This window comes from Dermacentor variabilis, chromosome 11, assembly GCF_050947875.1.
Source record: "Dermacentor variabilis isolate Ectoservices chromosome 11, ASM5094787v1, whole genome shotgun sequence".
NCBI lineage: Eukaryota > Metazoa > Arthropoda > Arachnida > Ixodida > Ixodidae > Dermacentor > Dermacentor variabilis.
The window spans coordinates 95,055,967-95,072,845 of record NC_134578.1 but is presented as its reverse complement, the minus strand read 5'-3'; the positions used below and the strand labels follow the sequence as shown (position 1 = coordinate 95,072,845).

The 16,879-nt window shown below is 46.9% G+C and overlaps 1 protein-coding gene across 1 annotated transcript; it reads left to right on the top strand.

The window, feature by feature from the left end:
• Positions 1-5,051: 5,051 nt before the first annotated feature.
• On the top strand, positions 5,052-12,156 carry LOC142564828 (defensin-like). The gene is made up of 3 exons (XM_075676003.1): positions 5,052-5,231; positions 8,331-8,390; positions 11,429-12,156. Exons 1-3 carry the CDS (start codon positions 5,189-5,191, stop codon positions 11,542-11,544), a joined length of 219 nt encoding a protein of 72 aa, XP_075532118.1. The 5' UTR covers positions 5,052-5,188; the 3' UTR covers positions 11,545-12,156.
• The last annotated feature ends 4,723 nt before the right edge of the window (positions 12,157-16,879 follow it).

Here is a 16,879-nt window from a genome sequence, read left to right as displayed (position 1 = left end):
GGTCATACCGAAAGGTGGATAGGCGACAACCAAATATTAAGTGACTCTCAAATAGGATTCAGGCCTGGGTTCTCAATTTAGTGTGCACATGTTGATTTGAAGACTCGAATTCAACTCGCTCGCCGCAACAACCCGTAGGCGACCTTAGTGAAATTGGACATTGCGATGGCGTATGACAGTATCGACCACGCCATCTTGATCGACAGTCTTGAAAGTGTGAATCTCTCACAGTATATAATTGCATGGATTCGTAATTTCCTGAGCGGACATACATTTTATTGCTATCAAAACGGTGTTTCTTCACAACGTTACAGACAAGGGGTGTTCCTCAAGGCGTAGTACTCTCTCCCATTTTATTTAATATTTTACTGGGTCATATTCCTCTACACCTTGATGTGTAGGTATACGTATACGCTGATGATATTGCACTTTTTCGGCGTCAAGCGATATACATAGCCTTATGAAAGCATTGCAATCATATTTCAATCAAATCGAAATGTGGCATAAGGGAATACAAATGTCGCTAAATGTCTACAAAAGTGCCATCATAGTTTTCCCTTTGCTTTTACCGTCCGGATAACACTGAAGCATGATCACGAGATAATTCCACTGGTACAATCAATAAAACATATGGGAATGATTCACACAGAAAAGCACACATATAATACATCGCATCTAAAGGAGCACGGGCTGTTGGTTTATTAAAATGAGTCAGCAACAGTCAATTTGGAATGCGCAGGGAGACTCTGCTGATGATTCATTCTTTGTATGTCCGCCTCATTTTAGAGTTTCGTTGCGTATAATTTTCTGGAGATCCTGCTTATAAATTACGCCGTCTCGTTCTTTTATAACGTCAATAATTACGTCGATGTCTGGGCCGTCAAAAATCTGTAGCGAATAATATCCTTTATCATGAAACTCACCTGACATCTCTTCAAACTCTATTTCGGATACCGACAGTCCAGACATTACTGAATATCTATATTCTCCCCAGAGACGCTCGTCCTATATGTTCATTCGAGAGACGACTGCATTCTTTGCAAATCCATGGTCTCGACTGTATAGTTCCCAGGTAATTTTCGTGCCGAAGCTATTCGAACTATTGCAATTATCAATCCGTGATTTGGTTTTCCCAAATTTACCTACTGCCACATTAAGCGTTGAATTCGGTATTATATTTCCCAATAACGCTAAGCTTCTGCTTATTAGATACCTAAAAGATCCGTTCGATGACCACCTTGAGAGCCTCGCTATATATACAATAATAGCCACAGGTTCTTTTGTCAGTGAAGAGAAGGCAGGAGTCGGCATCTTTTTGCCTTAGTTAAATTCGTCCTTCTCTCTTCGATTGCCCAAGTTTACGCCAATTGGCTCACGAGTTATTGGCTATCATTCTAGCTCTATGAAAACTCCCTTCATTTATTTATTCAGCCGCAATCATACCTGACTCCTTAGCCGTTTGTTCTGCTGTAACGGTGCCAAATTCATCGACGGTTCTTCGAGAATTTCATTCATCCATCTCCGAACATTTGCTCCTCATCCATTTGGTGTGACTACCAGGGCACATGGGACTCACTTTAAAGTAGTCAGGAGACGCACTTGCGGCGGCATCTTAGAGGCCTTGTACTGAAGATCCTGAAACCTTCGGCATACATCACGGCTGCAAGATTTACAAAATTTTGTGTTCAATAAGAGCATGATAAATCATGTGTATCAAATAAAAATGATTTCCAGCACCTTAGATTACCTTGGTACAGCAAGTGGTGTTAAACAAGAAAATTTGAAGTTTCATTCACTAGAATTCGTTGTCGAATACTAATGCTTAATTTTTATTCCCGCAGGTCTGGTTCAGCCTCTTCCCCTCATTGTTTTTATTGCAACAAACTTGAAACTGTGGAACTATAGAGTGTCGTAGGTTCGACGTGCGCAGAAAACGATGTCTGGAGGGTCCCCTTCACCAACTCGGATTGGGCCCATTGCGCTCCCCGTGATTCTTTCTTTTGGGGCGTCGGCACTAGGACACTACAATAGGAACGTATATGATGCCATATTTAATTTTGTAAATAAAAAAGGAGACTGCCATGTCAATTTCATTATTTTATTTTCGTCAATACGAACAAAAAATATTAACTTCAAATTTTAAAACAACACATCCTGAAAATTGTTGATGACGATTAGTATTTATGTAATATCATTTATAAATTACAAAACTCTATTTATGTATTCTTCCCTTCATGACTACTGCCACCCGATTCATTGCTGATCCCCCGTAGTGGATTAAGCCATATCCGTAGGCACCAAACCAAACCAAACTGGCGCAATCTACTTGCGTCTTCGAGCGTCTTTGTATTTAGCGCGTTCTTATGAAAACTGTCATGGTGGACCAACTCGCCCAAACCAAGGCATTGTTGCTGTGCTTGTTTTATTTTCAAACACATAAATTGAATAGCAGTGAATAGCCCGCAGAGGACGAGACAGTAAAATTCAGACACACACGAACAGTACCAGCTCCACGTAAATAATAACAAAAATCAAGTTCACCATGACAAGTAATAAGGAGTTCATCAAATCGTTTCTGCTTTTGCTTCTTTATTCCTTTCTTTATGTTTTTTTGCAATGGCAACGCACACGCTGCAGTCCGGATCGACGACCGGTTACTCGACAATATGTCAGAAAGGATGCATACAGAGTGGTTTAACTTAGAAAGGAAAGGGTCGTCAAATCGTTGTTCTTATCGTAGCTTTATTTTAGCATCCCCGACAACTCTCGCGTTTCTCATTTGCATGTCTATCTCCCATTCATAATGGTTCATATCTCTCACGTCACAGCCGTCTTACCCGCCACGCGCAGCTATACCTGTACTTTGCAATGACATTAAACGGTAGAGACAATAACCTGCAATATCCCGCGTCGACTAACGGAAACGTGACACGTGTCAAGGCCAAAACACACAGGCAAATTTCGCTTCAGCGGCCAGCCGCTGTAATATTTAAAAGCGTGCGAGTAACAAGCCGCCGCATTTCAATCGAGCTGAGCATCGCCCCAGGTAACCCCGATCTTCTGGAACGAAGCTGCTTTCGACTCCTTAGTTACACGGTAAATGACGATGAATTTCCTTTCTCTAGTTGTTAAGATCGCATTGCGGGACGAAAATCACGTTGTTGACCAGGTCTCGGTTACACTCTGGCCGATATCGCAGAGTCTCGCTGAACCTGCTTCAAAGATCCGATAAAGTCTCGCCAATCACGCTTTGTCGCTGTAACCTTGTTCATAGACTGGTTCGGGCGCAAGAGACGCATGTTTGCACTTGCGACGACATAAATAGTGTCCGACAATCTTACATCAAAGTACACGACCCATAGCTATAACTTTCCTTCCTATTTGACTCTCTATTTATTCGTCGCGAATAGGTTCAGTGAGAAAAGTCCCTCCAGCATTCGTGTAGCGTTGTCTGCCCTGTAGGAGACGCGGATGTAACATCTCCTGCCTCGAGGATAGGCAATGCCGGTTTGTTTTGTGCGAACGAGATAGAAGTGGTTCGTGATGGGCGGCTTACCGATATGCTTGTGAATACAACGTACTGTTGCCATACTAATCTGTGAGGATCTGTGGCTTAGAATGTTGAAACAAAGAATTCCACGAATCCGATGGAAAGGAAAATAACAGGGGCAGCATTAGGACGTAGTATGAGTATCAAGAATACAAGTGTAATACGGATAGGATGATGTTGTAGTAGGGATTAAAGGCAAAGAGGAGAATAAGACAGCTTATAATGTATTGCGTAGAAAAGATAACTGCTGTGCTAGAGTAACACTTGGTGTGGATGGAAGTAAAACGCACAAGAGGACAGCAGAGGATTTGTCGGAGCAATCAGGTTGGGCAACCAGCAGGTGTAGTATTAGGCCAGTTTGCCGAAGGCACGGTTTACTAGAAACATTTTGATGTGGCCTTCGACCTGCAGTTAGCCGCTGATATGTCATCTTAACAATGGTTGCTGTTGCTACCGATGCGTGAAACAGTCCGAATTTTTTTCACGCAGAGCAAATTTAACCATGGATTTTTTTCCATGGAACCATGAATTGTGAACCGCCACCGTGTGGTGACAATGCTTCAGCGCTCCCTTTGTATTGTCTTTGTTGACTTTACCTGCCTTAGCTCTCTGAGACGACAACACATTGACAAATGTCTTGAAATCGACAGAAATTAATTATTTTCCGCATGTCACTCGCGAACGAATGTTTGCGTAATTGAGTCCCTGTAAAGCATACAGAAAAGGAGAGGGGAATTAGAGGAAGGGCAAGGAGGTCGGCCTGAGCTAGAATGATCTATCTTGCCATTCTAACCAGGAATAAAAGGTAGAGAGAAAATCTATGTATCTATCTATCTATCTATCTATCTATCTATCTATCTATCTATCTATCTATCTATCTATCTATCTATCTATCTATCTATCTATCTATCTATCTATCTATCTATCTATCTATCTATCTATCTATCTATCTATCTGTCTGTCTGTCTGTCTGTCTGTCTGTCTGTCTGTCTGTCTGTCTGTCTGTCTGTCTGTCTGTCTGTCTGTCTGTCTGTCTGTCTGTCTGTCTGTCTGTCTGTCTGTCTGTCTGTCTGTCTGTCTGTCTGTCTGTCTGTCTGTCTGTCTGTCTGTCTGTCTGTCTGTCTGTCTGTCTGTCTGTCTGTCTGTCATATATCAGTTTTCGTATAAACACTCGATATATCAGATTGATAGATCGAAACACAAGAGATTGTGCAGACTAGCTGATCTCTGCAGTGTGTTCCTCGAGAATTCGATGTATGATTTCGTTATATGAACGGAATTATGCTACATGAGCGTCGATAAACAAATTTTAGGCGTTTTGGGTAGAGAAAAATTTGCTTTATCCGGCTTTCCGATGTTCGTGTTTAACTTTAGTAGAGTGAATACCAATTTTATTCGTGTGGGAGGGTCAGTAACGTAAGCAATGTAAGATCGATATTAGCGCTGACGTGCGTTAAACAAACGCGCTTATAGCCTGTCAATCCAGACCTCCTCGCGCATTGAACCGCCATAACGAGGTTAAATTTGGAGTTACACAGGAGTGAGTGGGGTGAATAATGGTTGGCGTGGCGGCATGTGACTCATTGCGAATGGAATTTTATTTCGCTGCCAGATCAGCAAGGTCAGCGCAATACCAACATGCGGTTCTTCTCCGTAACCTTCCTTCTTGGTCTCGTGCTGGGTGAGTTGGACGAACATTATTATTTCAATCAATTTAGCTGAATGTTGCCTGCTCACATGTGATGGACTAAGAGATGATTGCGTGATTTTCCCCTGAATTCGCCCGTTTCTTTTCTGCGTCTATGTGCGCTTGTCGACCATTTCATTAGCAGCGCCTCGATATGGAAAAGCAATCTTCTTTCCCCATATTTCGACTGGTGAACACCACATAAAAAAGCTTATAGTAGCGTTGAATGCAAATTTTTTTTTTTACAACCCAATACAATATCGTAAGCGCATTGAGTACGTATAGATTTGCAGTTTCGTAGGATCGCTACCGGTTTGACGAACATTTCCACATGGTTGCTCTGTGTTATTGCTTGCGTTCGTTTTGGCATCCGAAAGTTATCATCTCAATAAAGATTGTTCGCTCTCTTGTAATCGAGAGTAGATTTACGCATACAATGGAAACCGACGAAGTAGATTCGTTGGACATGATACTATCCACGATCTTAAAATGGGTGTAGTGCATGTTCGCAAAGGCACACCCACCACACCGCATCGCACTACTCTACATCACAGCACACCACACCACGTCATACTGTGCACTGGTCCACATGAACGCTGCCCAGCTAGAAGACAACTGGCCGGAAGACGGCTCGACAGGCAGCGAAGGCGTCAAATGACCAATTTAGCGAAAAAAGCCGGCGGCGTCGTTTTAGCAGTGAAACGACATCTAACTTCCCATTGGCTGAGATGCTGGCTTGCGCTTGCTGGTTCGGACCTCGACGGACAAAGCGGGTGAAAGGTTTAACCTGCAGCCGCCCTATTGCGTGAGGGGAGAGGGTATCGCCGTGACATCACCTCGCTCTCGGAAACTAGCGCTATTGCCACTTTCCGTGTCAGCGCTAGCGTTCTAACTGCGCCTCTTTCAGGCTAAATCAAAACTCGACAAGCGTCTCAACGTGCTCGCTTTCCCCTGAGGAGTTCGTAACTGGAAGGACCGCTCAGCGGAGTTGCACATAATTGCGTTCGCATTCACAACTCAGAAGTGTTTTAACGCGACAGCGTTAAGGAGCTCGCGACGCAGAAAAGCCGGTGTCGTCGGCGTCGGCGGAGTTGGACGCGAGCGAAAATTCCCGGAAGGCAATCTATAAGTAAAAACAGCAAGATGGGCTGGGTGGGAATCGAACCAGGGTCTACGGAGTGTGAGACGGAGACGCTACCACTCAGACATCAGTTCGATGGTTCAAGGCGAGACAACAACGCCTCTAGCGAATGCGGTGTTGCCTTAGAAACTTACTGTAGAAAGTACGTTTCCGCTACATTTCTTCTGCGCTTGGCGCAGACGCAGAGCCACCTTGCGGGAAACACAGAAGACCCCCTCCTCGCAATGTACGGTGCTCCCCCACAGGTGGGGCGCCACTCGCCCGCTTTTTCCTTTCGTCTCGTTTGAGCTCATTGGGGCCTTGCAAGGAGCGGTGCGAGGATGCCCCAATACCCTTGCGTTTAATAAGTTTTCTCGCTCTCTCCCCTTCCAACTTCCAGCGTGCGTCACTCGAAGCCTCGTGTTTAGGCCACGCGGCTTCTCTTTCCGCTCACAGCGCGATTGCTAGGTGCACCGTCCGATGCGAGACGCCTCTGACGTGATCGCTGCGCCGTAGCGCGTGTGGTGGAAAAGCGTCCCCTGCGATGTGCGCCGTGCTGCTGGCGAGGAGTCATGCGTCTTCGTGGTACCCCTGGAACAAATAATCAGAAAAAAGTTGTGCTCTGGACTTAGAAGTGTTGTATATGAAAACTATCTTTTTGTGTGACTCAATAGCATACCGAGCGCATGAGTGGGCGGTGTGAAGGGGGTGCGATAACGCTATCGCGTTCCACTCTTGAAGGCGAAGCTTAAGCGTCCTCAATCTTTTTTTCTGTCATCAGATTTTTTTTTAGTAATTTGCAACTATACGAAGCAAAACGGACGACAAAGCCAGATACAGCATAAGGGAAATGAGGCGCTACGTTTATTAAAAAATATAAAAAAATAAAAAGGAAAGAATTAGAAGCTTCGGAACCAAGGCCGCGTCCTTACGCGTACGGTGTGTTTCCAGTTCAGCTGGCGCGGCAGCCGCCGTACCGTCCATTTGCTCGGGTGACTGTGTAGAAGATTAGCCCTAGCGGTGATAGCCAATGCTCCTCACTGTCGTAGGTCTATGGGGAATATTCTTTTACCGCAGGCATCACGTAGTACGTGATCTTACTGTAGTATAGGAACAGGCAAGTGCATCAATACACCCTCATGTGCTAGGCATCAAGGTGATCAAATTCATTACTATTCTACGAAGGAGAAAAATTGGAGTCTGTAGAAGAGAATAAGTTTCCTAACCAATATTAGAATATGTCCAGGAGTCCATTTGAACTGTTCTGCGGCCTCGGAATGAAAAAAAGCGAAAGAAAATGGATAGAACAAAAAAGGACAACAATAAAGAACGACGAACACCCACATATAATAAATATGTGCAGATCTTTTCTTAAAATATTAAATATATGATAAATAAAATGAAAATGTCACCGCGTATAATTTACCAGGCCATGAAGACGGCGATAGGATAACGCAGATATATAACAAAAGTAAAGATGGTGACAACAAAGTACTGCTTCCTTGCTGAAGAAAACTGAAATCAACTTATGCCCAGTTTTTTGGTAATGTGATTTTTTTGTCTCATAATTGTTATCTCTTTTAGAGTTTACGAGTAGTTTCAGGTTCATTCCCAATGTTGTGTGTACAATTATTGTAGTTTCTCCTTATTCGTGTCTTTGCTAGATAGTAGCAGCTTCTTGTTACAACCTGTATCATCGCGTGATGATGACCAATAGACGAGGCAGCTATTGATGTGCCTCGTCATGATTTCGCCACAGTCATTCGCCACTGTAAAATGCGCCGTTGTTTCTATAATCTGTTAGAAACTTCCACACCGTTTGAACGTGCGACCCGCGTTACTATGAGTAAATAACAGGCCTACCACATTTCACGAAATACCGCTTACGACAAAGCAAAGTTTTCGTACTGATGAGTTCGTTATAGGGAGGGTTTATGTCACGCGCATGCGCATTGTGTTTTGCCTGCATGCAGCTTTTCTGGCCTTCTGCTCCACAACAGCGGAGGGAACGCACCAGCCGCATCTGCGAGTCCGTAAGTACATGAATATTATTTCAGTTTGAATTATGTTGTTTTATGGAGCCAAACCATGATATGAATATGACGCGCGCCGCATAGTGGGAACTCCGGAATATTTGGACCACCTGTGGTTTTTAGACCTTTAGCAGCTCTTAACGACCCGTTCCTGCGGCGAACGACGGCGGCGGCGGAGTAACCGTGCCAACGAGCACAACAGTGAAAGGTGAACGACCGAACGTGTAGCGGCAGATGAAAGACGCGAGCCGCGATCGGCGGACACCAATGAGAGCGGTCGCTTCAGTGACGTGGGCGCGGGAAACTGGTTTCATGTAGTTTTATGCGGACCCGCCCGACCGCTCGATTCGTACTCTTATCTGGTCCAAGCAGGACCGCTAGTTTCGTGCTATCGTCTGCTCGCGGCAGCTCTCGCTCGCGCTTGTTTGGTGTGCTTGGTTTGGTCTCGTTCGTGCTTGTTTCGATTGTCATGGCTTGGGTTTGTTCTGTAACCTGATTTTATGCACGACGCTAGTAGTGTAGTACTTTCTGGAAGCCAAGCGGCACTAGCGATTACACTGGGACCTTCCACGAGTCATGTATAAAAGCCGGCGCACTCGGCTAACATATCGGATGCTCGACGATTGCCGACTCTGCTACATGTCTCTCTCTAAATACTTTGGCTTACTATTTCGCGAACCAAAAACACGTATAAAGCTGCGCGGAAATTTCCCGTTAGAGAGTATCCTAATCGTCGATGAATTTTTTAACATGCACCTAAATCTAAGTACCCGAGTGTTTTCGGATTTCTGCCCCATCCAAATACGACTAGCGCGGCCGGAATCGGCCTTGCGACCTTGAGCTCAATAGCGCATTGCCACGCCACTAGGCTACCGTGGGAGGTAGTATCATTGGAGAGTGTTAGCATGCTTGTACTTATATACCGTTTATTTTTTCTGCTAGACTGAACAGAATATTCAAAGATCGCCTCTGCCATATAGCACAATCGTAGTTATTCGGCAGGATTACAGGAAGAGGCAAAAATAAATTATAATTGACCATTCAACAAGAAATACTAGTCAACAATTCGGCTTCTAAATGAATAATTTACCGTGCTCCCTTGCATTTACAAGTTGTAGTCAGTGATTTATTTCGCAGATTCTCTTTATCATAGAGAAGTGTCTGTGTGTACTGCCGTTTTGCGGAACGCCGGGCAGGTGGATATAAGCCCCAATGCTCCTACTGACACGCTATGGGAGCCTAAGTTGAGCCAATGAGAAAGCATTGAAGTATTATTGAAATGGCGCACGAGGTGTCGCTAGCGTGGGGGATTCAGCAGCCACGTAGTCAGTCATACACAGTGGATCTTTTCTGGTCCCTTCACGATGACGGCACAGAAGGCATGTCTCCTGGAGTTTCAGTAATGTTTACAAATTTGGGCTCGTGCTAAGAATTTGCGAACGTTGCATCCAGGTTTACCAAAAGTTTCGTTGATGAAACAGTTTCGTTCTTTTCTCGGCGACGATACTCTTGTAAGGAGTTGATGGTGAAAGGACGCAAAGGTGTACTTGGTTCGGGTAAGGTAATTCTGACAAGTTCCTGGCAGGCGTGCGGCATGACGGCGCGCTGTACACTTCTTCAATAATCATGCATTAATTCAATACAGTTTCTTTATACTGGTGTAGCGAACCTTTTTTACGCGGTGAAGTGCCTGCTGAATCCATTATATGACCTGGCATCTTCCATATATAAAAGTTTATTTATTTGGCACAAGGCCTTTTGTCACATGTCCTCACTGAAGCTTAACTGAAGGCAGTAGACAGTGCTTGAGAATACGGAGGCTCGTGGTCATGCTTACCGTACTCTTGCCTATTTAAAAAGAAATGGAGCCTTATGCGATTCAGAGGCTACTTAAACTCACTGAATTTCGATTCAAGGACTTGAATTCACTGGGACTCACTCGGACTCACGAATGCCTCCCCGTCCAAGTGGCCGCGAGCGAGCTGAATCGGGGGTGAATTCGCGTACCTGTGGTATAGAGCAAGAATTGCTTGTTCGGAGCATAGAGGGGTTACTACAAAAATCACTAGGGGCAATTCTGACGCTAGTGTCTAGGGGAGGTACCCACCGTGATAGCCGTGTGGCTGTGGTGTTGCATGGCGTTCCTGAGCACGAGGTCACGGATTCGGTTCATGCCGCGGCGGTCGCCTTCTAAATGAGTGAGGATGCAAAAATGATCATGTACGAGAGCCGCCTTGACGGCGCGCCTCATTATCGGATAATGTTTGTGGCACGTAAAGCCGAAGAATTCTTTTTGTTTTTCTATGGGAGCTGCAAGAATGATGGTTCAGCCAGAATAAGAACGATGGGCAGCACACGAATTTCCCGAAACCTCGTCCTCCTGGCTTTAAACGGCTTTGTGAATTAGCAACCTAACCATATTCAACGAGAGATTACTCCATAAACAAAACAATTTGCAAGTATTGCGCATGCGCGACGAGGTAAATTGTTTTGTTGTGTTTTGAAAACCGTGAATGATGAGAAACTTCGAAAAAACAAGAACGTAGTAGGTGCGTCACAGAAAAGTTAGGGGTCACAAGATGAAGGTTAGACATGCATGCACTAAGCAACGTTCTCGTGGTAGCTGAGCGATCGCAATGTCAGAGTTACTTGAAGTAAGGTTTGCATGAAAGTCTCGGGTTTGAACCATAGCCTCCGAAGCCACCGTGCTGACGGTTAGGCAGTGAAGTGCACGTAATCCAAACCTCATACTGCAAAGTTTAAACCGCGCGTCAAGACGCGGTGAAGGAGCACTTGCTCACTTCACCAGTGCTATTCCTGTGTGTACCTGCAGCTTTCGTCGTCGTCTCTTCGCGGTGTTTAAACTTGCGGTATGCGGCAACTTGCCTGACTATAAGTACTCCTCACTCCAAACCTGACTGCTACTGCTCGGACCAGAGAGTCTCTCGCAGATCCATCTGGCCAGCGGTGGCACCTCGTAGTTTTCTAAACTGTGGCCGCGAATGATGTGACATGACGACGTCAACTGCATTTTGCAGGTCGAGGTGGCGGCTGCCCAATTCCCGGCAGCTGCGTCAAGAGCTGCCAGGACAGCGGCCGCAAATCAGGGACCTGCGTCGGACCCCGTCGTTCAAACTGCGTATGCACTGATTAGACAGCGGAACTTGACAAGAAACTCCAATAAAGCCATAACGTGTGCTTGCTGTGTGCGGCGCCACCAATAAAAAAAAAAAAAGAAACAACATCTTCATGTGTTGCATGACATGGATGGATGGATGCAAAACTTTAATAAGGTCCTGAGGTACGCGACTCAGCGCGCTGCGGGCCGCTCCCACGTTGGGACAGTCAGGCCATGCCCGACCGCCGCATCGTGGGCCCTCTGGACAGCCCATAGTTGCGCCCCGGCATCGGGGCTCTTGATAGCGGAGAGCCACTTGTCCTCATTGATTTGTTCCGTGCCTCGTAACGAGGGGCAACGCCAGAGCATATGGTCTAGGCTAGCGATGTCATTGCAGTGCCTGCAAGAACTAGTGGCATAGGTGTCGGGATAAATTTTGTGGAATAAAGCCGGGTTGGGATATGAACCTGTTTGCAATAATCTGAGGGTCAATGCCTGCGCTCTATTTAACTTCTTGTGTGGAAGGGGAAAGTCTCTCCTGCCGAGATAAAAGTGCTGCGCAATTTCGTTGTATGTGGTCGGTTGATCTCTGTTCTCCACCACTGCGGGCCGGCGTTGGAGTTCTCCATGGTCGCGGAAAGCGAGACCTCGCGCCTTGGAGTGGGCCAGCTCGTTGAGGTTTGTTGGGCCTCCCATGATGGATCCCACATGGAAATTCATTTTACCGGCAGCGGCTGGTTCTTAAGCATACCTACTGTGTGATCTTGAGCGACAACCTTCCGTGTACAACTGTCGAATGCTAAATAGCAGTTACTGGACATTTTCCAGTAGTTACTTATCAGGTCTATGCAAATGACGCTATTGATTAGATCTAGTTATCCGATGGCACAGTTAAAAAAGGGCCAACCAAGAAAAAAAATTAAGAAGAAGAAACATTATTAAAGAATAGTTCGGCAGTTCTTGCCGGACTATAATTATTATTATTATTATTATTATTATTATTATTATTATTATTAGTAGTAGTAGTAGTAGTAGTAGTAGTGGTAATTAAGCTTTATGAATAAATAAGTTTTTTTGGAGCCCCGTCCCAAAAAACTAAGAGACGAACGACAAGTGGCGACGTCGTTTCGAAGTAACACGCCACTTTTTCGTGACGCCATGGATTTTGACAGCGCGTCATACTGCCAAGTGTAACGAAGAAGTACACTGCATTATAGGTGAACCAAGGAAGGTTTACGTAACCTTTCTGGCGCTAAAATTGTTTAAATGCGGAGTATATACAGTTAAACCTCGATATAACGAAGTAGGTGAAATCGGCAATTTGCTTCGTTATATCGACATTTCGTTGTATTGAAATGTGACCTTTTATGAAAATAAGTGGCGTCGTCGATTGACTTTTCTTACAAGAAAAGGGGCCGCAGAATTTTTCGAATTATCGGGGAATCGAAAGAAAAAGCAAATTTGAAAAAAAAAAGAATTCATTTTGAGGAATTTGGGAGTCGGCGACGAATGATACAATTTCATGGCATGTCGACGATATCTTCACATAGCCTGTACGAATTAAGCGCAGCTGGCCACGCTCTAGCGCGCACTCCGCCCCCGCGGCTGATAGCGTCGCCCGAACTCGCACGACGCTATCATGAAAAGCGCTGGTTGCAAGGAGGGAATTCTTGGTCTTCCTTTCGCTCCAACGGGTCAACGAAACTCTAGATTACGCAACCTTCAAAGCAAACGCCCAAGAAGACAACTTACATGATGCCACGCCGTCTCGGCACGCTCGCTCTTTGCACACGCGGCAGACTAAGCGGAAGAAGATGTTCCTAATAAGAAGGCAGCAGGACTCGATACAATTCCAATACAGCTAATCAAACAGCTGGGTTGAAAGCGCAAGGCACTGCTGACTAATTTTATGACGCAATTGATTAAAAACACGTTGCAGTTGCGACCAAAAGGCGTCGCATCGACTGCAATCGAAAATGAGTAGAGAATTATACGAAGTAAGGATAGCAGTTTTATCAGCCGTATAATCTTGTAAACATTCGCTTACTAACTGAATTACGAAGCATGTTGTCACGCGCGCACTAGCAAACATGAAAACATAGCACTCGATGACCGCGCACACAGAACGCACGGCAGCGGCAGCGAGGGAATTGACCTTCGCGCTGATTTTCTCGCTTGAACACGAACTAAGCGGCGAGAACACAGCGCACACGAAACTATCAGCACTCGCTGCACCCTGTTCCCATGGCAGATCGCTTTCAAGACAGCGCCTGCGCGGCCGTGGCCGGCGCGCCATGCGCCACCGCCGCCCGAGTAGAACTACTGGGGTACCTGAGAACTTCTTAGGATATCTAAATGCGACGGCGTTACTTGTTGCTGAGTGTGTCGCTGAGTATGCCGCGGAGTTTAGTGTTACGGCGAAATGTTACTGAGTTTAGTACAGCCGCGTTATGTTTCAGTTTGAGATGTTGCTGCTTATGAGGTTGTGACAAACGCAAGACGACAAACCGGCAATATTGCCATCTGTCAGTTGAGTTTCAATTGTGGAGTTCTCAAGAAAGTATCCTTTCAAGCACATTGCGTTGAGTGTTCTTTTTCAATGACACCGCTTTCTAGTATTACCCCACCGCATTGCCAAGTGATGACAGTACTTTTCTGAGTGGCACCATGGTGTTGGCATTGCGCTTCTTCATCGAGTTTGTAGGCGAGCTCCACGTCATGTTCTGGATGGGGGGGGGGAAGTTGTCGTAGTCGGCGTCTTCCGACGGTGTTACGTTTCGCCTACGACGCGCGGTATAGCCGGCGCGGATGCAACGGACGCCGGGGCTTCGTTCAAAGCGGCGAACATTTTGGCCCGTTCAGCGCCGCCGATACGCCTCCCCGCCAAGCGCGTCCAGGCATGCTTCAATGCCACGTGTCTTCGTGTGCGCGCGTGTGTGTGTGTGCATGTTGGTGCCCACGCTTGTCAAAGCGCGGCTGCCGGGGAGAGGAGCTCCCACAACTGTGAAGCGAGGAGGTCTGACCGGCGCCGGCCCGGCGGATGCGTCACCTACTCGTCTCAACGTGCCCGAGCGGCGCATCACGTGCGCCTCTGACGAGGCGTTCCTTCTTGCCCTCAACTGCGAGAGTATAAAAGCAGCTGCCCCCGGACGCCAAGAGAGGCTCCGATTTCTTCAGTTGAGTTACGTGCTCTCCCGTCTCTCCACTTCGGTCGACCTGACCGCCCGCTCTTTTGCGATGCTAGAATAAACAAGTTGTTCTGTTACCAGTCGACTCATGCTTTGCCGGGACCTTCGGATGCTTCCAGTTGTGCCCCAGGCCGCCAGGCCAACGCTACCCTTGGGGCTTGCGACCCAGGTGTAACAACGGGTGTCAGCGCTGAGATTCCAACAACTGTCTGCCAGCGGTGAGATCGCGACAACGGAGGCCAGCAGCGAAGATGTGCAGTTGACTGTATGCTGAGCAGCACAACGACCATCCGGGAGCAGTGCAACGAGCCCTGTGTGATGACTGGTTGCCTGCAGCGGAAAGACTGCGCTGAATTCTTGGCTGCGAGGTTTGGTGAGTGCGGGACTTTCTTCTTCTGAGTTTTGCCAGGCTTTTGTTAGTGTCAGAAACAGAGCTGGTAATTGTGGTTATCGTTGCTGCCGGGTTAGTTTGCGGCAAGACAATAGTAGGCAGTAGAGAAAGCAGCATTCAGAGCAGCCATGGATTTGAAGTCGTTGCGCAAACCGAAATTGCTGTTGCTTGCAAGAGAGTTGGGTCTGGATGTCTCAGACAAACTCAGAAAACCAGAACTGCTAAGGGCTATTCTTGAGTTAGAGGCTGAGGATGACGAGCTGTCGGAATGCCTTGAGACCATTGAGGAGAGGGCAAAAAGACAGGAGCGCGAACTTAAAGAGCAAAAAGATAAGCAGGAGCGCGAACTTAAAGAACAAAAAGAGCGAGAGCAACAAGAAAAAGAGCGCGACCGTCAACACGCTTTGGAAATGAAGCGTCTCGAGGTAGAGATGGAACGCGCTCGTAATGGAAGTCAGGCACACGGTGCAGGAGAACGCGTATTGTTCAAAATGACTGACCTGATGCGGCCGTTTAAGCTTGGAGAGGACATTGGTTTGTTCCTGGTTAACTTTGAGCGAACGTGCGAGAAGCAGGGGTTCTCTCGGGAAACGTGGCCACAGCGCTTGCTCACTTTGTTACCCGGCGAGGCGGCCGACGTAGTCGCTCGCTTGAAGAGAGAGGAGGCAGAGGATTTCGACAAAGTAAAATCGAGTCTGCTAAAAAAGTACAGGCTGTCAGCGGAGGCGTTCCGTCGGAAGTTTCGGGAAAATGAGAAAGGCAGAAGTGAGTGATATACAGAGTTTGCCTACAGGCTAATGTCAAACATGCAGGAGTGGCTCAAAGAAGAGAAAGCGTTTGGTGACCACGAGAAAGTTCTGCAGTGTTTCGGGCTGGAACAGTTTTATAGTCGGTTACCAGAGAACGTGCGGTACTGGGTCTTGGATAGGCCAGACGTTAGTACGGTGGCTAGAACCGCCGAGCTAGCTGAGGAGTTTGTGACGCGTCGGGCTCGCGGAGCTAAGGACGGTCAAAAGGGTGAATTTGGCTCCAAGTTTGAGAGGCCAAAGTTCACACCCATGAGAGCAAAAGGGGACACACGTAGTGCGGATGCGAGTGAAAGTCCGACCGAACGTAAGGAGACGGCGGCAGCCGAAGCCGAACGCAGAAAGCGGCTCGAGACGAGGCAAGTGCGCGTGTGTTATACGTGCCAGAAGCCGGGTCACTTTTCGGCGCAGTGTCCGGAAACAAAAACAAAAATCGTGTTTTTGTCATTATGCAGCACTGACGAGAACATGAAGCTTCTCGAGCCTTACATGCGAGACCTCCTCGTGAACGGGAAAGAGTGCCGAGTGCTTCGCGATTCCGCAGCTACGATGGATGTAGTTCACCCCTCTTACGTAGAACCCGATATGTTCACGGGCGAGTGCGCATGGATCAAGCAAGCCGTGGAAGCTCATAGCGTGTGTCTGCCCGTAGCAAAAGTGCTTATTGAAGGACCTTTCGGAGCACTCGAGACGGAGGCCGCAGTGTCATCTATGCTGCCCCCCCCCCCCCCCCCAGTACCCGTACCTATTTTCGAACAGGTCCGATCACCTCCTGCGCGAGAAGGGGCTTTTGTTTGGTGAGGCTAGCGTTCAGGCCTTAACCAGATCGAAGGTTCGGGAGCTCGCTGCAAAGGCGGTAGTTGCGGGGCCGACGTTGTCGAACAATGAGAAAGGGTCAGAGGCGCAGCAAGCTGATATTCAGAGCACGTCCGAACTGAATAAAATTGAGCCTGTAGCGTTGAAGGCACCAGATACTGGAGAGGGAA

Coding starts and splice junctions, on each gene's coding strand:
- LOC142564828 (XM_075676003.1), top strand. CDS start 5,189: ATGCGGTTCTTCTCCGTAACCTTCCTTCTTGGTCTCGTGCTGG. Junction 5,232..8,330: donor CCTTCTTGGTCTCGTGCTGG/GTGAGTTGGACG, acceptor GCCTGCATGCAG/CTTTTCTGGCCTTCTGCTCC. Junction 8,391..11,428: donor CCAGCCGCATCTGCGAGTCC/GTAAGTACATGA, acceptor TGCATTTTGCAG/GTCGAGGTGGCGGCTGCCCA.